Raw genomic sequence first — 23,244 nt, 5'->3', positions numbered from 1 at the left:
GGCGGCGTCGGCAGCATGCCGACGGTGGTGGCTCAGCCCGTGGCTGTCTTCGGCTGCCGGCCGCGGGTGGGCGGCGGCGTCTGTTTCGTGGAGGATCAGGTCGTGCTGCACGCAGCAGGGACGGGCTGCCTCCGGCTCCACCTCGAGCAGAAATGGCAGAAGTTCATCCCAGGTGGCACCGACCCCAGCCCGCTCCCGGTCCTAGTCCTAGCTCCAGCCCATCCTGACACTTTCTTCCCCGCAGGCACCGAGAAGAGCCGTGGCGTGCGGGCGCTGGCCGTCAGCCCCAGCCGGCAGTACTTGGCCGTCTCAGAGACAGTGGCGGAGAAGCCAGTGCTCACCGTCTATGAGCTGTCGTCGGAGCCGGTGCGGCGGCGGAGGACGCTGTTCGCCGCCGAGCTGCCGGCACGAGAGGCGGTGTCCCTGGCCTTCTCCCCCGACTGCCGGTTCCTGGCGGCCGCCACGGCTCCCCCTGAGGGGCACCTCACCTATTGGTTCTGGGAGAAGCAGCGGCTGATGGCGGCGGTCCGCGTCGAGGCTCCGTGCACTGGCGTCTGCCAGGTAACGGCCGAGGTTCTCTCGGGCTCCAGGTCTACCGTGCCAGCAGCGGGCTCACTCGGCTCCCTCCCGGGCTACGGGAGCTTAGACAACTGCCTCCAGAGCTGAGCTGGGCCAGCGGCTCTGCGGTTATTTGTAACACGGTGACTCGCAGCTGGCAGTTACTTTGGGAGCCTCTTCCACTATTTCGAAAAGGTGATGGAAGAGTCGCACTTGAGTTCGGCAAGTACTGGGTGCCAGCTAGCACCTTAGCTCAGGCTATGGGGTGTGTGCGCAGGCTTTTATCTGGAGCAAGAGGGAAGAAAAGGCTCTAGAGTGAATGTTATATAGTTTCTGTAGCCTTTTTTTGCGTTTGCTGTTGGCCTTTCTCGGCAATAGGACGCTGGGCTAAATACCTTTTTGCTTTGCCCCTAATAGACGTTCTTATGTCTCTGTCTCTTACATCACTTGAGATCGTCTTGCATCCCATGAGCGTGTCGCTTGTGTCCCGGCAGAAATGCTCACTGAACGTATCGGCTGTGCTCGCTAGGCATAGCACACGTTTGGAAGCTCTCAGCATGCTCATGCACCCTTTCCTTTCTGAAGTCTGTTCTGTTTGCTGATCTGAGGGGTAGCCCAGGAGCAGTGACTAGGAACAGACTGATGATACTTCCAACAATTCCAGCATCCTACTTTGCGTGCAATTTCTTCCTATCTTTCTTAATCGCAGGGCGATAAGAGGCTTGCACTACATGGATTGGTAGGGCTCTAGCTGCCGTTTTTTCCTAGAGTACACCCACAAGCAGAGATTGGGTGAATGTCTATTCCATGGAGAGGAGAAAGATTGATTGTAAAGGGAACTGCTGTCTAAAGTCCCATTAAGCATGAAAAATTCAGTCTAACTGCCCCTGCTATCCTTCATGTTGGATATTATGGTGGCTATTCCACTGTTTTCACCAGTAAATATCTAATTCTTTGAGTTAATTAATATGCACAATGGGCAAGTTTTGACAAAAATAAAGAATTAATTCTGGCCTTTATGAATGAATGGTCTCACTTCTCAGGAAACTTGATTCTTGGAGAAATAAGGGAGTAAAAAGGTGTTTAGACCTTACTTCTATCATTTAATTCTGAAGGGCAGAGACAACTTTCTCTTCAGTATTGCATTGTGATAGCAGCTTAACTGAGGCAATATATTTGTAGCATCATATAAAACTGATAAACACAGATGTGAAAGGGGGAAAACTGCAATATATAGTTATGGGAGTCATTTCTTAGTCTTTGTATTCCTGTATGTTTCTAGGAACTTGCTTCCTTTCTTTGTATTCCTGTATGTGGTATTGTAAATCTCTAGAGCAGGTATATTATCTGCATATTTGTGAACACAGTTGTATAAATAATTTATCTCTCTTTTATTCCGTAGGTGAGCTTTAGTCCTCAAGACAATACACAGGTTTGTATCACTGGAAATGGCTTTTTTAAACTCTTTAAGTACAGTGGAGGAACTTTGAAGCAGGTGAATTTAGAAAAGAGAGAGCCACAAAACTACTTGTGCCATGTCTGGCTGTCTGAGGAGGAACTTATATGTGGTACTGACACAGGCAAACTCATCTTGTTTGAAACTGGAGAATTGCGCTGGGAGACAAGTCTAGAGTATAAAACCCCACCCAGAGATGCAGAAGATGCAACTATAAAAGCATGTGAAAGGTAAATCTGTTAAAATACTTTTACTAATGGTTCACGCTTGAACATGTAGATTAGTTGCAAACCATTCACTTATTTCCTCGTGTCCAGTTTATGAGTAGGTTGTGCTATTTTAATTGCTGCCAATAAGCATTTTTTGTTCATGTTTCCTTGTTCTGGATTTCCTGTTTATACATTTCCTGCTTGCAGTTCTTCTGATGTGTCTTCTGAACTGGTCTCTGAAGATCCTAATCCACAACAGGATTCCTTGCCTCGAATATCTGCAATTGCAGCTTATTCCAAAGGCTTTGCATGTGCATCTAGCCCAGGAGTTGTTCTTCTGTTTGAGAAGACCAAGGAAAAGGAAGTCTACAAGGAGAGGCAGGAAATCTGGGTAGGGAGAAAAAAATTTTTTTCCAAGCAGTTATGCAGCAGAGGCCTGTTTATAGGGGTGGGAGTGCTTCCAACCCAGTTACTAATAATAATTTTTAGCACATCTCTTAATTACATTGTAAGCATTAACTAGATATCCTGATGATGTTGAAGGGAAGGGAGTTGCCAAGAGGTCACACCAAAAGTCAGTGACAGATGTCCTTTAGCAAAGTAGCTCCGCAAGTTTGCACATGTAAAATGTGATTTGAGGCTTCCAAACTTCAGGAAACCTTTAATAAAGTTTTTATTTATGAAGACTTTTGGATCTAAGAAGTAGCTTACACCGGTTTTGAAGAACAAGGCCTTTCAGCTTTTGCCCAGGGGAAAAGTTTTTCTCCCCTCAGATACTCATTTCTGGTGCCATGAGATTTGTGCACTCTTACTGTTATTCCCCAACAGGTAATCTAGCTAAAGATTTTTAATCTTGTGCTCTTTTGTCCTCTGCCTTGCAGTACTTGTGCAGGGGGAGGTATAGGCTGGATATTGGGAGGAAGTTGTTCACAGAGAGAGTGATTGGCATTGGAATGGGCTGCCCAGGGAGGTAGTGGAGTGGCCATCCCTGGAGGTGTTCAAGAAAAGCCTGGCTGAGGCACTTAGTGCCATGGTCTAGTTGACTGGCTAGGGCTGGGTGCTAGGTTGGACTGGCTGATCTTGGAGGTCTCTTCCAACCTGGTTGATTCTATGATTCAAGTTGTCTTCCTATGTATATGCTTATTAGAGCAGCATTACAGCAAAAGTGTGTGTGTGTGCGTGCCTGCTACTAAAACATGGAGACTTGGAATATCCCACAGGATGTATTTGTTGTGCAGCTTCCTCGGGACCTGTTCAGCAGTAGGCCAAAAAAGTCAGGCAAACAGGACATCATACATATATGCTTCAGCCCCTCTGAGGAAACAGTAGTTGTTAACACAGATAAAAACCAGCTTTACATGTTTACTATGCTCTCCACTGATCTTTTGAAGGTGAGTGCAATCTTACCACTATCCACAACCATTCTGTCCAGTAAGGGGGGTATTTTAGTGGCACAGGCAGTGTTGCTTTCTATGGCCATTTCATAAAATCCATCAAATAGCATCTGAACCCTTTAAGCTGATTACATGAGGTGCTCTGCATGCTTCTCAGAGAGCTCTATTTCAGTAGCCCCTTACTTAAGCATGCTTCTGTATGAATATCTGATGTTATTCAGCAGAATGAGAGAGGACACTGTTAAAACCATTTAAGGGTGCCTGTTACTGTTGTACCACTCAAGTAAGGCTTTAATGGAGAGATTTTCAATGTAACTGTAGTAGTTTATGCTCCACTGTAATATGCAGAAACAATGCAGTTATGAGACTGCAACAGCCATGGGAGTCTCATGTTACTCTAAAAAAATAGTTTTTGAATACGTAGTTCGAAGTGAAATGCAAATGGAATGAAGAAACATTCCCTACTCTGAAGGAATTAAATAATACAAACATGAGATAAATGCATTACCATGAAATATATTTGTAGGGAGTATGCCTGTACACCTAACCTGCTTACAGGAGTACAAAAAGATCTTTACAGGTCTTTACCTACAGTTATCACAGGATGACAGGATGTTAGGGGTTGGAATGGGCCCAAAGAGATCATCGAGTCCAACCCCTCTGCCAGAGCAGGACCATACAATCTAGCTCAGGTCACACAGGAATGCATCCAGAAATGCTTTGAAAGTCTCCAGAAAAGGAGAGTCCAGAACGTCTCTGGGGAGCCTGTTCCAGTGGTCTGTGATCCTTACAGTAAAAAAGTCCCTCCTTGTGTTGAGGTGGAACCTCCTGTGCTGCAGCTTTCATCTGTTGCTCCTTGTCCTATCACAGGGAGCAAGTGAGCAGAGCCTGTCCCCCTCACCTCCTGACACCCAGTCGTCAGATATTTATAAACATTTATTGGATCCCCTCTCAGTCTTCTCTTCTCCAGACTAAAAAGCCCCAGGTCCCTCAGTCTCTCCTCATAAGGCAGTGTTCCAGTCCCCTAATCATCCTTGTAGCCCTCCGCTGGACCTTCTCCAGCAGATCCCTCTCCCTCTTAAACTGTTGTGTCCTGCCCTCACATGAGAACTATGGACCCAACGTGTTCCCTGCATCACATTTCTTGATTATTAATTATAAAGTTAAAACTGATTCTACTGTCATTATATTTTAACATTGTTAGGTTCAGGCTGATGCAGTGAAAGGGTTAAGTGGTTTCCTTAAATCTACTTGATTACAGTATACAAAGAGCTATGATAGATACCTAATCTGCCTTACTGCCTGCAGTGAAATGTCAATGATTTGTTTGTGCTCTCTCTTTTTTTCTCAGGAGAAGGCAGCTTATTTTGTGTATCTGAATTTCCCACTGCATTCTACTTCAATCACTGGTCTGGACATTTGTATTTGGAAACCCATTATTGCAACATGTTCCTTGGATAGATCTGTCCACATCTGGAATTACAAAATGAAGTAAAGAGTTGTTTGTGTTTGTTACTACCTCTTACTTTCTTTTGTATATTGTTTATTGGTCCAACAGCAGCAATCTCATATGAATGAGAGTGTTGTTCTGGTAAAAATCTTGTGTGGTATGGGATGTAAATGGTCTCACTCACATAATCTGGGGAGTGTGAATATGCAGTGCCTTTAAAAACAGTGCCAAAAGAATCCAAGGCCTTTTCTAATAAGCTGTTTTGGTGGCAGAATTGTCATGTGTTGTGGAAGAAAAATTCTCCAGGAGTGTTTCATTTGGCTTTGTCTTAAGATGCTGTTGTCCCATCTCCTGCTTCATAGCCATAGTTCTTAAGCAAAATGACTCCAGCTTTTAAGGTTCTGTGGAGGAAGAGGGTCAGAAAAATAGATCTCAGAAGAGAGGTTTGTATAGATTTACAAGCAGTGGTTCATTTAACCTTCTTCATTATACTACAGTAAAAAAATATTTACTCTTTCATGTTCCACACCTTTTCAAAGTCCAGATTTGCCTTTGTTTCCTGTAACATGTGAGTGATCATTCCTTAACTGAATGACACCACTCTTCCTCAAGGAGGAGTCAGAATCAAGTTGTAGCTGCAGGTGTCTTTGCCAGGCAGATAGTGTCCTGTCAGGTGTGCACAGGGAGTCTGTACTCTTCTATACTACACCATGGTTTTCTCTTTTCAGCACTGTGGAGCTGTATAAGGAATATCAGGAGGAAGCATACACAATATCACTTCATCCCAGTGGCCTTTTCTGTTTGGTTGGGTTTTCTGACAAACTACAGTTTATAAGTCTACTGTATGAGGACATGCATGTTTTGAAGGAGTTTGCTGTGAGACAGTGTAGAGAGGTAAGAAGTGATGCAAAAAATTAATTTGGGCAGTTGGCAGGGAGTAGAGTGCTAGAGAAATGACAGAAGACAGAAGCCTCTCCAATAGATCTTAGCAGGATTTACAATATCAAAGCTTAGAGAAAAGGATTCTGACTATTGGAAAATAAGCCTAGAGACTGATGTATAACTGTGGACCTGGGAAGCAGCAGAAGGGGTTAGTTATCTTGCAAATACTCAAGGACTGGATTTTACATGGGAAAGCATCATCAAGAAAGCAGTAAGAGGCAGATTATGTCATGGACTTTTAGTTTTGTGTAACATTCTGATATTCAATGATGTTGCTGGAGTTCAATGCAATAATGTTTTTATCCACTGCATCTACTATGTTCTTTTTGTAGTGCTCATTCAGTAATGGAGGCCATCTTTTTGCTGCAGTTAATGGAAATGTAATTCAAATTTATTCCAGCATCACCTTTGAGAATGTTAATAATCTGAAAGGACATAGTGGGAAGGTTAGTAAACAAATCCTACAGGATGCAACTCATTAAAGTATGAACTAGTTGGTAAGATGCATTTTGAAATGGTAAAGTATAACTTTAAATCTGAAATGGGCCCCAAAATTAAAAATAGAAATACAGAAGTAAGTTTTGGTTGGATGGATGTCTGTGTATGCATTCACTAGATATATCTGAAGATTCTGCCCTTAAACTGGTGAATGATTGACAGGTAGCTGAACCAGGAAAAATATCCCAGTACCAAATAAATTACAAACATAAAATGTACTACTCACTACTGAAATGAGCAGTTTCCTGCCAGCATGTTCATAAAGTAGTTCTTAATGATGTTATTCATTTTTAAATGCTAAAACGGAATTAGATGAGAAACATCCAGGGGTTTTAAAGTGAGACTTAGAAGCATCATTCCAAAGTTGTCCTGGACTTACCAGTAAAACGGCTTCATGGTATATGTTTGTGACCTACACATTGGGCTCCTTGGTGTGTTTAACTTTTGCCAGATACATGCGGTTAAGTGGAGTGCAGATGATGCTAAGGTAGTCTCCTGTGACACACATGGTGCTGTGTATGAATGGAACTTGTCAAAAGGTAGAAAGGATTCAGAGTGTGTGCTCGAGTCCTGTGCCTACAGCAGCATTGCCCTGTCTTCTGATGCCAAAATCATCTTTGCTGTTGGATCCGACCAAACTCTCAAAGAAATTTCAGAGTCTTCGGTGAGCTTTCGTGGGACTTTTCTGAGGTCTCTGGGGAGGACACTAGTGCTTTGTGTTTTGGTTTGCTTATCACCCATGTGGTAAGAAGGAATTGGCCTGGTTTTGGTAGCTGGCTGTGCTGGCTCTTTTCTTATGCTCTAATGTGTTTTACCATGTGCTTTGGTTTATATTTTTATAATGTGTTTACCTAGAAATCTAATCCCACCAACAAACTGGCTTGGCAGTATTGTACCAGATGTTTTGCTGAAGTACAAGCATATTGTGGTTACCACTGTAAGCCACATGCATTATCTTTATCCAGAAAAGTAGATAATTGTATGTGATAACCATTGCATCTTTCAGAAGTGATGAATGTATGGAACTTGGGTTGAAATTTTAACAGTCCATATCTAGCCTTGTTCCAGTGTGATCTGCTCTAGGTGATCCTGCTCTGGTAGAGGGGCTGGACCAGATGATTTTTCAAGGTCCCTTCCAGCTCCTGACATTCTATGATTCTAGCCTGATACTAATTACTCCTATAGGCATGTTGATTCGTTCAATTGCATTATTTGCTAGAGGCAGACACAGAGCAGTTGCTTATGCAATTATAAGTAATCAAATAGTGTTAGTGAACTTACTGGGATTTTGTGGGGGTTGAGTTTAGTTTGCTATTTTTTTTTTTTCAGATCCAGCATGAGGTGCCTGCTTTTGGTGTTCTTTATACTGCAGTAGCTGTTTCTCGTTCTGGGCACATGGTATTTGTTGGTACATCTCTGGGAACAATTCGAGCTATGAAGTACCCATTGCCACTGACAGGGGATTTCAATGAGTATCAGGCCCATGCAGGGGCTGTCACAAAGGTAACACAGTCTACTTTCTTTTCTCCCTAATAGCAGCTGCACACATCTCCTTTAGTGCTGACTCTCCTTCCTGTGTTCATGTTGCCACTGCTGCCTTTCTGTGACAGCCAGTATGTGGGTGGGGAGAAAAATTTGGTATAAAATCAAAATGTGTCTCCTATTCGTCCTTGTCTTTCTTCTAAGATGTCCATGACAAATGATGACCTATTTCTGCTCACTGCCTCAGAGGATGGATCTATATTTATCTGGAAAGTCTTTGATAAAAGGCATGGGATACTAAAGCAGCTAAAGGAATTTGATTATGCTGAGGAAGTGCTGATCATGAGATCAGATATGAAAGAGAAGGTAGGAGGAGCAACTTGTGGGCAGTAACCATAGAATTCCTAGTGTATGGATTATGAATTACATTTGCATAATGGTTGTGACTACCTCTTCCTACAAGGCCTTCTGCTTAAGACAGCTTGCATAGCTTTCATCATAAAAAACCCTTACAGCAAGTAGCTGCAGATGTTTGTTAGTATGCAAACAGTATTGTATGAACAGAGGGAGTGAAGAAAAGTTTAAACATTTCTCTAATACTTTCCCCAATCCCTTGAAAGCAGTTCTGATGGAATATAAAAGTCAGAAGCTGCATTTCTATAAGCCATCTTGTGAAATAGCAAAGAACTTTCCTTTTTGAACTTCCTGGTCTGTCTGAAAATTCTCTGAAAGGCTGTCTTTCATAAATATGTGCATGTAAATAAACTGTCCTTAACAAGCTGTTGCTAATGGCAAATAATCTGTCTGTTAAAATTATCTTCTCATCCATGTCCTAACAGAATCAGGCAATGCTAGACCTGCACATTCGTGTGAAAAATCTACAGGCAAAATATGATTACGAGCTGCATTTCAAGGACATACACTATAATGAAAAGATAAAAGAACTGGAAGAACATTTCACTCAGGAAATAGGCTCCCTTAAAAGCAAACACCAGGTATGACTCATGTTGCAGAACCAAATACCAAGATGCCTTTCACTGAATAAATTAATTCAAGCTTGCATTATATATGTATGAATTTCATAAAGCACCTGAAAAAGTTAATTATTCCTTTCCAATAACATTCTTGATATTTGTAAAGCATGAAGCCACCTTTGAGTTAAGTATCTTGTAAGTACAAGAGGTTACAAGAGTTGTCCTAGGTAGCCTATAGATATCCTTACGGAAGAAACAATTCCAGCAGTAAATGCTTCCTGAGACCAAGGATCAGAAGGCTGTAGCACACTTGAGAAGAAACAGGCCCATGCCTTAAAAACTCCATCACAAATAAGGTTTCAGCTTGAACTTTAACATCTGGACAGTAATTTGTGCAATGGCAAATTCTCCTCAAGCAGACACTACTTAAAGAACTAAAGGCTTTTGTAGATCACAACCTTTTCTTGTTAGATTGGGATTATAGAGTACACTGTATTACATGAACTCCATTTGCTACTTTCCCTTAGCTTTGCATAGTTTCATAATTTCTCATAACAATCCTCAATTTCTCTGGGAAAACTTGGTTTAGTGACATGTGGCATCTGAACTTTGGTGGGAGACTTTAAATATAAATTTTGTTGTGTATGTGATCCTTGCCATGGGCAAGCACAAACAGTTTAGACACTACTTTGCCTAGTTTCAAATTCAGATTTTCTTTCTCTTATTTTTTTTCCCCAGATTTTACAGGCAGAGAAAGAAAAACAGGAGCTACAACACCATCTTCAACTGTCTGAACTAATGAATAAACAAGCCAGGGAGGTGCAACAGCTAGGTTAGACTATAACAAGTGTTTGTAATCAGAATCTGGAGGAAGCACATTAAATTCATAGCCAGCAATGTGGCAAGGAGGGATTGTGACAGTACAAGTAAAAATGTATGTGTGTGATACAGGTACTGCAGACTATGCATCTGTCTAAACTACACCACACACATAATGACCATGATGAAAATATGCACATGGGCACTATATCTTAGATGTCTGGGGATTTAAGGGGATGGCTGGCACACAGTAAGGCTGTGCTGCCATCCTATGAGATCTGGACAGGCTGGAGAGCTGGGCAAAGGCAACCTCATGACATTCAATAAGGACAAGTGCAGAGTCCTGCATCTGGGGAGGAATAACAGCAGGCACCAGTGCAGACTAGGGGTCCAATGCCCCTGCCAAAGCAGGATCACTTAGGGCAGGTCACTCAGGAGCATATCCAGATTCACCTTGAAAGTCTCTAGAGAAGGAAACTCCACAAACTCTCTGGGCAGCCTGTTCCAGTACAGAAAATGAAGTTTTTCCTTAGGTTGAAGTGGAACTACCTGTGTTCCAGTTTGTGTCTGTTGTCCCTTGTCCTATCACAGGACACTACTGAAAAGAGACCAGCACCTTCTTGACACCCACTCTTCAGATATTTATAGACATCAGTAAGATTTCCTCTCAGTCTTCTCTTTTCCAAAACTAAACAGCCTCAGGTCTCTCAGCCTTTCCTCAGAAGACATCTGTTCCAGCCCCTTAAGCATCCTTGTAGCCCTCCATGGGGCACTCTCTAATGCGTCTAGTGTCTGGAAAGCCCAGAACTGCACAGAATACTTCAGCTTATACAGCTCTGTTATGGTTGTCCTCTCAAAGGAAAGGCTAAAAGAGCTGTTACTAGTTTGTAGTAAGGCAGAGGAGGAGATTTCTGGTGTGTGTTTTAGACCTGAAGCAGAACAACATTCTGTCCCAATGTAAGAAGCAGGGATATAGCAGAACATTCAGAGACACAACTGCGAGGTGAATCACAGCTTTGCAACAGGCATTATAAGTGAAGGGATAAGTGAAAGAAAGAGCAGAAAACTCAAGAGATGGTTGTCTGGTGTAAACTTTTGTGTGGCCACAGAGACTAAAACCTTTATAGATTTGATGAAGAAAGAGATAAGTGCTTCTAGTGTAGCTTATTGCAACCAGCTGCCAAAAAGACAAACAAGTATGACATGATTGATAAGGTACACCTCTTTTTTCCACTAGTTTTACTCATTCCCTGTGTTTCCTGTTACCAGAATCTGACAGTAACCAGAAACTCTTCAAGGAAAATGAGAAATATGAGGATTTGAAAGTGAAAGCCCAGAGGATGCAGGAGGAATATGAAAAACAATTGCACAATTTAGAAGAAAGCAAAAGCAGTACTGTGAAGGAGCTAACAGAATATTATGAGGCAAAACTTAATGAGAAATCTGCTCTGCTGGAAGAGGTAGGAAACTTGATTAACAGTTTGAATTAAATTTATCTCCAACTGTGATAAAACATTGCCAAAGAAAAGAGGGATTGGCTCACTCCATGCAAATTCTAATCTGCTTGTAACCTTGGGAAATATGTTGACAGGTAGAAGAGTACTAAGGGAAGCCCAGCTGAGTTACCAACTTTTCTGGGCTACACACCTTCGGCAAGTAACTTGCTAAGTTTAATGTCTTTAGGCATTCTCAGCTTCACTTCTCATTCTTCTGGATCCAAGAATTCTTCCTTTAATGTGGATTAAATTATACTTTTGCTGTAACTGAAGAAAGATTCAATGACCTTGTTCTAGTGAAAAGATAACATTTCCATTCCTGAGTCGATGAAGTTCTTACCTGCATAACTTGAGAAGTGCAGAGAAATAATCTAAGTACTTCAAAAAGTCCTGCACATTGAGGTCAAAGACAGCTCAACAAAGGGCAACCAGATAACTGATACTGCAATGTCTGAAGTCAATGAGTTCTGTCAACATTACTGTTTGCAGCCCTATGTGGCAATGCAATTTGGGAAGCATGTGAGAAATGAATGTGAGAAGAGAGACATACAGAGACTGATCCAGACCTGTTGTTGTTGCTGTTGTTGTTCTTAGTTCATCAGAAACTGCAATCTTAAAGATCTCAAGTGTTACTCATGCTTATGTTTTCTGCAGCCAGAAGAAGTTTGCTGACATAAGTATTCATGTCATGTGCCTAACCTGAAGTATCCAAACTTGAGGAAGAGTTTTTTAAAGTGTGTTTTATGTTTGCCTTAACATTTTTGAAAGTTACTTTAATCCTCCAAGAACTTGTTACCTTAAATGCCATTGCTGCAGTTGAAGAGTCCACTCAATGTAGATCTTCTTTATTTACAAATAAAAAAGTTCTCTACATCTTTATTAGTCTCTTATTGTCTCCTCTAATATTTACTTTACTGCAGGCAAAGGAAGATATGAGGCAGCAGCTTCAAGAGCATGAAGAAATTACAAAACAAATGGAAGAAGATGGAGACCAAGAAATTCTGGAAATCAAAGTCAAGTATCAAAGATGGCTCATGGAAGAAAAGGAATCGAACCACCAACTGAAAGGAGAAATAGGAGTCATGAATAAAAGGGTATCTCTTATTCTGTGATAGGATCAGAACTGCACATGGATAGCCAAGGACTGAATGTGATTAATGGCATTATCAACATAGTATATTAGTTCAGTCTATAAATAGGTGGCATTCCATTCTTTCATCAGTTGGAATGCTTTAGGATATTTGGGCAGATGAAGAAGCTGTGTGCAGATGTATTGCTGATATGATTAGGGATAGAGGAGGTATGGGATTTTTAGTTCACTTTCTTTTATCTTACATAGCTTTAAATTATAAATTATAATGTTATTCTCTGATGGGAAAGAAATTAAACTTGCTTTTTTTTACAGGATCCAATGTATTGCTTTGTTAGGAAAATACTTCGACTGCTTCATTCAATGCAGCAAACACTTTGTGTTTTGCATGCATTGTCATTTTAATTGGTTTTACTAAGATTTTTAAAGAGACATAAAACCTTCCAGCTCTTTTTTCTGGATGAGTATTACATTTGCCTACGGGTGTTAGAGGTACATGTTTTCTTTTCAGTTCCTTCAGAATCTGTCTGGAGACAAAGGATCTCTTCCTCCATACCTTCTATTATCATGGTACTGTTTTCAGTTCTGTTGTCTTTCAGATGCCAGAAATTTCTTCATTGGTCCTCACAGTTTGACCAGCACTATTTCTTGTTTACAGCTTTCTTGGCTTCACTGATCTGAGTACTGAGGTGGGGATTTTGAGGGTACTCAAGAGCTACAAACAGGGCTCCTTTCCAGTCTACTTTTGACATCTTCAGAGAACTATAACCTATGATCATGATAAAATAATTTTCCATGGTTTGAGTGTTACTTGAAGCAGATGTTCAGGTATAATACCCATACTCTTCTTGCTTCTGGATGCAAGTTCCTCGATTCCTTGTGATCCAGTGAGTATTCTGTCAAAATAGACAGAAAATGCAAAAATGAATGTTCAGCACACTTTTGAATTACAGGTATTTAAGTGCTGTGCTCCTTAATCTTCTCTTAGTTTGATATCCCTTATCTCACACTGTCTACAAGGTATTTTACAGAGTAGGGTGGCTAGGTCATGCACAACCTTTGGAAACTATTAAGTTCTTACTTGTTTGCCTTTCTAGTTGAATAACCTACAGGACAAGCTCGCGGAGCGAAACAGGGACATCGAGAAAATGAGAGAGGAACAACAGATGCTGGAAGGCATCATTAAGTCACTAGAGAAGGACATCTCGACACTGAAGACAGAGATTCAAGAGAGAGACAACATTGTCCAAGACAAGGTAAGAAACTGGACAATTGACTAAGATCAAAGGTACCCTCCCTAAACTTAGAGGTATTGTTGCCTTGTGATAAGACCATGTGACTGGAAACTCGGTTTTAACTTAAATAATTTGCAGTCTTTAGTTTGAGATTTTAGTTTTCAGTTGACATTCTAAACTTTTTGGGGCTGGGGGCTCATGCTGAATGTGTTGAGTTTCTTATCCCCTGTTCTGGGATCCGTAGACAGCTCTTTGCAATATTTGCCCCCTCCCTTCCCACTCAGTCTGTGTAGACATGCAACTAAAATCCAAACTTCCACAAGATCTGTGGCTGCCAGCTTCGCCTCTGATGTATTTTTGCCTTGGCCTAGGGATCTGTTTTGAGAGTGCTGTGTCTGACTCAGATATGTCTGTCTATTTCTTCTAGGAGAAGCACATATATGACCTGAAAAAGAAAAATCAGGAACTGGCAAAGTTGAAGCTGGTACTGGATCAAAGGACAGAGGAATTTATGAAGCAAATAGAGTCACGTGAAAATGATATTAGAACACTGAAGGAGCAGATCCATGAGGTGACTCTCATTTGACCTCTATTTCTAAGGCTTTTGTCTGAATACAAAGATGATCTGGCAAATCCCATGGAAGACTCCACCCTGTTTGTTCCTTAACTTCTTTCAAGGATACAGAGCACTGATTCAGTATCTTTACAGCTAATAAAAATATTTGCACACAATAGCTGCCCTTTAATTTTCTATCACATGCTACCAGTTATCAACACAGTTATTTAAGTTCCTGCTTCAGTATTTAATTGTAGACCATGATAATGCCAGTTTTGCTTAAAATTAGATCCTGTCCTTATGTGGTTGCCCTCCCTGCAGAGTTTGAAAGATACTGCCTTTACTGACCTGTAGGATTAGAAAGTGAACTTCTCTCAGAAAAGCTGCAGATGTATGGAGCCATAGCTGTTTAAGGGTTAGGTATTACTGTTTATCAACTAATCCATGGGGAAATCCCATGTATTCCTATTTAGCTTGCAGCAAATTCATTGAGGCAACTTCTTTAGGATAGAAACTTACTGTGATCTCCCCATTAGTTGTGCCTTTAGCTCAGCCAAATGACATAGCTCATCAGTAATACAGTTTTCATGAGTCTGTTTATTCTGAGCAAAAGCCTTTTAAATTAAACTCATGAACAATTTATATATACACCAGACCAGCATGAAAACCCTCTTCACTCTTTTGCTCACCATCTCGTACCAATAAATGCTGTAGTACCCTTACTGCCTTTTTTCCCTCTTTTTTTTTTTCCCCTGTGTGCCCACAGCTTTTTCAGTGCATTTCTTTCTTTACAGCATCAGGTTCTTACTATTATTGCACTTACTCTTTGCAGTATTGGCTGTTCGTTTCCATCTCACCCAGTTTTATTCCGACGGGACAGTAAAGCTCCATTTCAGCTCAAGGAAGCGAAGGGGCATCGCATTAAGTCGAAAGGGAGCTGAAAACCTGGGTTTGTGTTTTCCGTATGCCCTGACAGAGGGCAGTGTTGTTCCAAAACTGATTTTTATTTTCATGCTGCTATTCAACCTGAAGAGGGGGATCTACCCCCTGAAGTCTGTAAATCTAATCTCCGGTTTTCCTGTTAGGTGTTGTTTTTCAATGTCTCCTTTTAATCCTGGTTTCCTCCTCCTGTTTCCTTTCAGATGGAGCGGGACCGAGAACAATTGCACAAGGAGAGCACGCAGCTGAAGCTGAACATCACACAAACACAGCAGAAACTAAAGGCGACCCGGAGTGAGATGCAGAGAGAGAGGCAGAAGGTATAAAAGTACAGCCACTGGGCACATCCTACACTTTGAAGTTTGTAGGCACAGAACGCTACAAAAGCATTAATCCAAGCAAATGGGTATTTCAGGGATACTGTGTCCAAGGTCCAGGAGTCTGTGGTCAATGGGGACAATGACAGAAAACTTCCAAGCCTGCAACTAAGGTTACAGAGTTGATATTTAAAAGAGAAAAACAATCCAGTTATTTATGTGCCAGTTTGTCCAACTAAGACATATTCTACTAGGTTTAACAAAGCAGTGAGGCAAGTGCTTAAATGACTGCCCTTTCCTGCCCAAGCTTGAAACTAGGGGATACTTGGCCTGAAAGGATCAGCACATATCACCTATAGCGATATGTAGGCATTAGCAGGATGAAATCAAGAGTGGGCTTATTAATGGAGTTTGTTTGACAACAAGCATGTTGAGCAGAAGGGAGGAAAAGGGACTGAAAGTGAAGGTGAATGAGCTTAGCAGGGAGTGCAGGAAGGAGGAAGCAGATAGAGGAACCTGGAAGAAGCCGAGCAGAGGACGAAAGGCAATCATAGAATCATCTTGCTGTCAAATCAAGTTGTGCATATGTTTTGCCCTTTGCCATCTCATTAATTGTCTGTGTGTTTTTAGATAAGATTATAGGTTGTTTGGGAAAGAACAGTGAGGGGTAGCATTCATGGTAGTAAAACCACCGGTTTTGAGGTGAGATTTCTGGATGTCGGCACTTACTTTACCTAATCCAAGTATCTTGGATTATAATTACTGCTAAAACTTATCATTGTTCTTCAAAATATAGTGCTCACCCCCCCAGCAGGTTCCTTTATGATTTTTGTTTTCTTTTAACTGAAGTGAAAAGGTAGTACATGAGAGCTTTCACCAGACCTTCTAGAAAATTGCATGACAGAGTGCTCTGATGTGCCAAATAAGAATGAACCTAAATCATTCTTGCAGAAACAAGATATGGAAACTCTGGTCGGACGCTTTAAAACAGATCTTCACAATTGTGTGGGCTTCATTCAGGATGCACAAAAATTGAAGAACGAGATCCGTGAGCTCTACACCAAATACGTGCAGCAACCAGACTTGGTGAGTCAGAGCCTTTGTCTTCTGTTTGTAGGTTAATTTTGCTGGTAGCGTAATTACTGAGTCAAAATGCTGTGCCCCCTCAGGTGGAGACTGAGCCCGTGGACACAGATTTGCAGCAGGAGTACATGAGGCAGCGAGAGTACCTCGAGAGGAATGTGACAGCTTTAAAAAAGGCAAGGGTGAAGGATCAGGAAATCCACCAAGCCGCTTACGGGCGCATGCTGCGGGTAATAAGCCTTTTCTTTATGGTATGGGGAGGGAAAAAGGAAGCAGCTGCACAAAAGAGACTTTAGTAGCCTTACCAGTATAGTTTCTTAGGACTTTGAACCAGTTTTGGTTTGATTTCTGACTGAAAATCCTACTTTTTTCAAATGCTTGCACTCAAGACTAATATTCCTGGAGCTACCAAAGTTCTGTAATTTTCTGGACAAAAAGAGCAAAATCTCTGCAGTCAGAAATTGCTGCTGTTTTACAGATACTTTTGTTCATCTCCCACTCCCTAGCGTAAAAGGAGCTAGGGAATCTCTGCTGCATGGCTGGCTTTTAATAAATGAATGTACATATTTTTCATTTCAAAGAGTATTTATCATTGCTACCTTAGTCAATTTGCACCTGAGTGACATGCTGTACTTGCTCTGTAGTAGTGTTTGGGAAGTAATTTTGAAGGAGGAGAAGAAAACAAATTACTTTCTTTAGCAACGTAGTCTCATGCCTAGTGGTCTGCAGTCAGAAGAACTTTCTGCTTTTCACTTTCAGGTATTTCACATGATGATTATATCTGTTCATGCCAAGTTTGCTTGCTCAGAATCCTTATTCCTTACAAAGCGAGGTAAACTTGTGACTGCAGGCACAAAAGATACAATTTGTTTTCATCTGGAGTGAGAGGATCTAAAGTTCCACACCAAAGATTCTAGGAGTGCAGCACTTTTACAGTCTCAGCATGATCTCCATCTGTTCACTCACCATTTCCTTTTCCTCTCATTAGTCCTTTCTTCACTGTTACTTTATTGTGTTTCCTCAGAATCATTAGACCTCTGTCCCCTCCTCAGTCAACTTTCTTTCTTGCTATTTTTTCATAGTGCTTCCTCAGGCTTCCACCATGTTCTTCTCTGGACCCATTTTACTTTTTATGCTGCTTCTGTAAGTTAGACATTTCCTTTGGCACAAACGGTTTCAGAAAATAACCTGAAGAATTTCCTTGCTGGAATATGGTGACAGATTGTGCTCATAGTGATAATACTTAATGTCATGGATCAGTAATCCTAACATGAAATGGTGATTAAAACTGAATTAATAAAACATCTGGGAGATGAAGATATCAAAGGTTCTAACCAGCATGGTTGCTTCAAAGAAAAAACATTTCTCTGAATTACAGTTGATAAATGAGACTTCACAGGCAGGAGGAATTATCATGGTCTTTCAGTCCTTCACAGGGACCTTTTAAGACTTGTTTAGTCAAATTTCTGTCAGGACTTGCTGTGAAAAAGTAAATGACATCTTGACGGCCTTCTGCCTCTGTATTTCTGTTATTCCTCAGTTATGCTTACACATTTTCAGAGCTGTACATTCCTCTTAGTGAGTGTTCATTGGTACATTGTACTAGTGACTGCTGCAACAGATGATTTGAAGTGTCAAAAGATAATTGTAATTATTCTTACTAATTGGCAAGTTGCTTATTGTTAGTCTATCAGTTTTCTTTCCAGCCTTCTGTATTTGTAATAGCTTTGTTGTCACTTGAATACATAAAACCAGACACTGATAAATGATGTAGAAGTAATATTGCTTGAAATGAAGCATGGTAGGATGATCTCTTCTATAACCTGCTCTACCTGTCTTTGATAGTCATCACTGTAGGGACTTCCTAGGCTGTAGATTGCATCCCAGACATCATGTGCAGTTGTACCTGATGGCCTCATCCTCCATGCATCTGATCAATCCCTTTTCTGAAACAATGGATATGTTGCCATAGCATCCCATGGCAAGGAGTTTTACCATAGACATTTATTTTAGGGCACTGCACTGCAGTGCCAGCTTTCTGTCAGAATGCAAAGATGGAATTAAAAACTAACCTCTCTGGATAGCATGCCTTTTCAGATAAGTACTATCAGTGGCAACCAGCAGCCTTTTAACATCCAGCAAACCAAACAACACATTTCTACAATGTCCAGATTGCCTAATACAAGATGCTAGGTATTATACTAGTAGACTAAAAGAAAATCCTTCATTTGATAGCAGCATGCAACCACTCAGAGTGAATTTATGAAGGTGTTGATAACTAAGGTACACCTAAACAGAAATGCTGTGACCTAACCCTGAAGGCAGATCAAAAGAAAATGACCTTGACTGATTCTTAGGAGTTATTCTCTTCATGTGTTCCTTTGAGGATCATGCTCTGGCATAAATGCTTAGCAGTCAAATTTCATCTGTTGAAAGACTTGAGTTTGTAGAATCATAGAATGGTTTAGGTTGGAAGGGACCTCAAAGATCAGTTCCAACCCCCTGCCACAGGGAGGGATGCCTCACACTAGAACAGGTCCCTCAAGGCTTCATCCAACCTGGTCTTGAACACCTCCAGGGAATGAGCAGCCACAACCTCCCTGGGCAATGCATTCCAGTGTCTCACCACCTTCACCATAAAGAACTTCTTCCTAACATCCAGTTTAAATCTCTCCTCTGCCAGTTTAAACCCATTGCTCCTCAGCCTGTCATTACAAGACCTTGTAAATTCTCCCTCCCCAGGTCTCCTGTAGGCCCCCTTCAGGTACTCGAAGGCCACTACAGGGTCTCTTCAAAGCCTTTGCTTCTCCAGGCTGAAGAGCACAACTCTCATAGCAGATCTGCCCCAGCCCTCTTTGTGGCCCTCCTCTGGACTCACTCCAACAGTTCAATGTCCTTCTTGTGTTGGAGGCTCCAGAACTGCACACAGTACTCCAGGTGGGGTCTGACAAGAGCAGAGTAAAAGGGGAGAATCTCTCCCTTGTCCTGCTGGCCACGCTTCTCTTGATGTAGCCCAGGACATGGCTGCTGTCTGGGCTGCATGTGCACACTGCCAGCTCATGTTGAGCTTTTCATCAATCAGGACCCCCAGGTGCTTTTACTCAGGGCTGGTCTCCAGCCATTCACCACCCAGCCTGCATTTGTGCTTGGGATTGCGCCAGCGAGTTGGAGCTAAAATACTGTCTTGCCATGTATATGCACCTGGAGCTGCTGCTGCCAGCTTGGACCTTTTGAGCGCATCTATATACAGATAACTGCAAAGTTGCACTTTGTTATTGAGCAGTTTTCAGTTGTGTGGTGCCAGTACTTTATAAGCATACTGTAAGAAACCAAATCATATGGCTTGCATAAATCTCCTATGGCACCATAAATACCTCCATCAAACAAAAGTGTAATTGAAAACAAAAATCAAGATTTGGAGACACCTTTTCCATAGGAAAATGTCATTAATCCTTGTTCTTATCTCCTCTTGTTTTAGTTGGTTCCCTCTTATGTGAGACTGGTAGTATGTGAGATACCCAAAGCATGCATTTTGGCCATTTATCTGTGTAAAAAATGACCATTTGTGATGAAGTTAGAGGGGCTATAATGGTGCCATGTTCCACAACTTCTGAAAAGCCACCAGGGGTAGCTGAAATTGTTGCTATTCTTGGTTTAGGTATGATGGTAGCTGTTTAACATTTGCACTTTGCTGATGCGATAAGATATTTCACTTTCTTTGTAAGAGGCAAATACACAGTTCCACTTGAATCTAGAAGAGAAACAGCTAATGGTGCTCCAGTTTCTAAATCATGAGTTTTATCGCCCCATACTGGTTTTGCTAAAGTGTTTGTTGCAGCAGAAGGTAAAGTACACTTGCTTGTACTTTCACAACTCCTTCAGCAAAGATGCTTTGTGGTAGACCATTTAAAAAAAATAGAAGATTGAACTAGTATGAGTTGCAAACTGACTGAAAAAAAGGGGGGAAACAATGGATGGCTGCCTTTTCCTCATAACAGCATGCTAGCAGTAGATATCCTAAGTCTCTATGGGCTTTATATACTTCTTAATACGTTGGAAGAGGTGTTGGAAAGTGATGTCTATCAGAAGTAATGAAGAGGGCTTTGAAGAACTTCAAGGAGATAGAGGCAATTGAAGTTAACAGATACACAGTGGCTAATGAAAAGCAAAATAATAGACACTGGAGGGAGAAATGGGAATTGTTCACATTAATTCTGAATTAATTGAATCAATCCAGGAAGGAACCTGAGCTTCTCTGTGGAGTGAGCAGGGAAGATGATACCTTGGAGTGCAGCAGCAGTCAGAAGGCAAAACAAATAGTAGCTTATTGAGCTAATAGGGTTTGAATACTGCCGTGTTGTGTGTCAAATCTACCACGACGTTACCTGAAATGTTGTGTACTGTACTGATGCCCTGTGTCTTCTGCTTGTGATACTAATTCTGTACTGTCCAGTGTGCCCCTCCCCAGTGACATGGACCTGATGGAGAGCATCCAGAAGAGGGCCACGAAAATAATCGGGGTGGAACACCTCTGCTACAAAGACAGGCTGAGGGACTTGGTGTTGTTCAGCAAAGTTGTTCAGAAGAGAAGGCTCTGGGGACACCGAATAGCAACCTTCCAGTACCTGAAGGGGGCCTAGAAGAAGGATGAAGAGAGACTGAGTACAAAGGCCTGTAGTGATAGGACAAGGGGCAATGGATTCAAACTAGAGAAGAGGAGATTTAGATTGGGTGTTAGGAACGAGTTGTTTACCATAATCATAGAATGTCAGGGACCGGAAGGGACCTCAGGAGATCATCCAGTCCAACCCCTCTGCCAGAGCAGGATCACCTATACCAGATCACACAGGAATGCGCCCAGGTGGGCTTGGAATATCTCTGGAGTGGGAGACTCCACAACCCCCCTGGGCAGCCTGTTCCACTCTTCTATCACCCTCACAGTGAAAAAAATTACTCCTTATGTTTAAATGAAACTTCCTATGCCTCAGCTTCCACTCATTGCCTCTTGTCCTGTCACTGGGCATCACTGAGCAGGGCCTGGCTCCATCCTGCTGGCACTCACCTTTTATGTATTTATAAACACTGCTGAGGTCACCTCTCAGTCTCCACTTCTCCAACCTAAAGAGCCCCAGCTTCCTCAGTCTCTCCTTGTAAGAGAGGTGCTCCATTCCCCTAATCATCCTCGTGGCTCTGCGCTGGACACTCTCAAGCAGTTCCATGTCCCTCTTGAACTGGAGGGCCCAGAACTGAACACAGTAAGGGTGATGGAGCACTGGAACGGGTTGCCCAAGGAAATAGCTGAGGCCTCATCCCTGGGCATATTCAGGATGAGGCTTGACAGGGCTCTGAACAGCCTGATCTAGTTGAAGATGTCACTGCTGACTGCCGAGGGGGTGGAACTAGATGACCTTTAGAGATGCCCTCCAACCCAAACTGTTCTATGACTCTACAGTATGAGTGTCCTCCCCAATGAGATGAAGATACATATGCTGAGCCAGACAGTATCTGTGCTTGTGCTTTTCCTCACAGGCAGATTGTTTTTGCAGGAAAATGCGAGCCTGATTAAGGAAACCAATGACTTGCGGCAAGAGCTGAAGGCGGCCTGCAGCCAGGTGCATGACCTCCGGGCAGCGCTAAAACTAGCCAAGAAAAAACAAGCAATTCAAGGCACAGGTGAATAGTACTTCTTGTATGTTTTCTGTATTGTCAGTGCTCTTTTTGTCTATGATGAACAGTTATATTGCTGTCTCTGCAGCATGCCAGCTTCTCCTGCCTGCTGCTATCTGTTATATTGCAGTGTTAGTTGTTGAAGGTGCTAAATACTGCAGAGTCCTACTGCGTAACTCTACTCCTTCAGCCCTGCAAAATGCTTTTCTTTGTTCATGCCAAAGAACTCTGTGAGATGGATCTTTGTTACTCTGCTCTGTCGTCTCTGATTTTATCTTCTAGCTCCCTCCAGTGAAGTGCTGTCCAGCCCAGCTGTCCTAAGGCTGAATGCAGAGAAGGAAAGTGAGAAAATCATAGAAATGCAGCAGCTAGAAATTCAATACCTGCGAAGCCAAATCCAGGAGAAGAGCAAGTCCTTGCCATTCAGCCTCTCTTAATCAGAGATCTTCATAAGCTGAATCTGGAAAGAAGCCACAAGACACAATAAGGATGTGACCTGGTTAAAGGAAAACTTACATTATTATATTTTCCTGGCAAGATCAGAGATGCAACAGTGTAGTTTACATTTCCATGCTCCTAGTCTCTTCCTCCAGAAATGTGCAGCACTCACGTCTCTGAACACAACACTCCCTTCTGCTTGCCTGGAACCTGATCTTTCTTTGATTTATAAAACAAGAGGGAAAAAATCTGTTAGTGCAGGACTGATCTTAGTGCCTTCTTTTATTAGGGGAAATATACACCTCTTGAAAAATAACATGTCCTAGTTCATAAGAGCTGATAAAATTCTGTAAGCCTTTTCTGCTAGAATTTTAGTTTGGTGTCATTGTGCTGCAAAAGTCAACATGTTTTATTTTCCAGTATTGAATTGCCTATGTCCATGCAAATGATTACCTGCACTTAAGACAGATCTCAATGTTATTCCCAGCAAGTATCCGCTCACAGACTAAAAATATACCTTGGGAGGGCAAACTTTGACTAGTGGACAAGCATACCTGAGCTAGAGCCCTTGCTCAAGCCTTTGCCTCTTGTCCAGATACATGTTTATCTCATCTGTCAGGAGGATGAAAGAACAGCCCAGT

The 23,244-nt window shown here is 41.9% G+C and overlaps 1 protein-coding gene across 3 annotated transcripts; it reads left to right on the top strand.

Annotated features, from left to right (window-relative positions):
• The first annotated feature begins 15 nt into the window (after positions 1-15).
• CFAP57 (cilia and flagella associated protein 57) lies at positions 16-23,030 on the top strand. Of its 3 annotated transcripts, XM_064147796.1 has the most exons (22): positions 16-172; positions 245-561; positions 1,961-2,244; positions 2,431-2,614; positions 3,462-3,614; positions 4,969-5,108; positions 5,796-5,961; positions 6,342-6,455; positions 6,959-7,171; positions 7,837-8,010; positions 8,194-8,355; positions 8,829-8,984; positions 9,702-9,795; positions 11,052-11,242; positions 12,199-12,372; positions 13,466-13,624; positions 14,031-14,174; positions 15,302-15,418; positions 16,367-16,501; positions 16,585-16,728; positions 22,045-22,171; positions 22,448-23,030. In XM_064147796.1, exons 1-22 carry the CDS (start codon positions 16-18, stop codon positions 22,600-22,602), a joined length of 3,660 nt encoding a protein of 1,219 aa, XP_064003866.1. In that variant the 3' UTR covers positions 22,603-23,030. The 3 variants fall into 3 exon arrangements, with proteins under 3 accessions (XP_064003866.1, XP_064003867.1, XP_064003868.1); XM_064147797.1 differs by lacking the exon at positions 22,448-23,030 and having other exon boundaries at positions 22,028-22,159; XM_064147798.1 differs by lacking the exons at positions 9,702-9,795; positions 12,199-12,372; positions 13,466-13,624; ... (4 more) ...; positions 22,045-22,171; positions 22,448-23,030 and having other exon boundaries at positions 11,052-11,202.
• The last annotated feature ends 214 nt before the right edge of the window (positions 23,031-23,244 follow it).

Source organism: Pogoniulus pusillus, chromosome 8 (assembly GCF_015220805.1).
Source record: "Pogoniulus pusillus isolate bPogPus1 chromosome 8, bPogPus1.pri, whole genome shotgun sequence".
Classification (NCBI taxonomy): Eukaryota; Metazoa; Chordata; class Aves; order Piciformes; family Lybiidae; genus Pogoniulus; species Pogoniulus pusillus.
Note: the sequence above shows the minus strand (reverse complement) of the source record. Positions and strands in the feature narration are given on the sequence as shown.

Bases quoted from the DNA above. Each gene is read 5' to 3' on its own strand.
- CFAP57 (XM_064147796.1), top strand. From the start codon at position 16: ATGCCGACGGTGGTGGCTCAGCCCGTGGCTGTCTTCGGCTGCCGGCCG. The intron at 5,962-6,341 runs GTAAGAAGTGAT...TTCTTTTTGTAG, and splicing joins CTGTGAGACAGTGTAGAGAG to TGCTCATTCAGTAATGGAGG. The intron at 11,243-12,198 runs GTAGGAAACTTG...ACTTTACTGCAG, and splicing joins AATCTGCTCTGCTGGAAGAG to GCAAAGGAAGATATGAGGCA.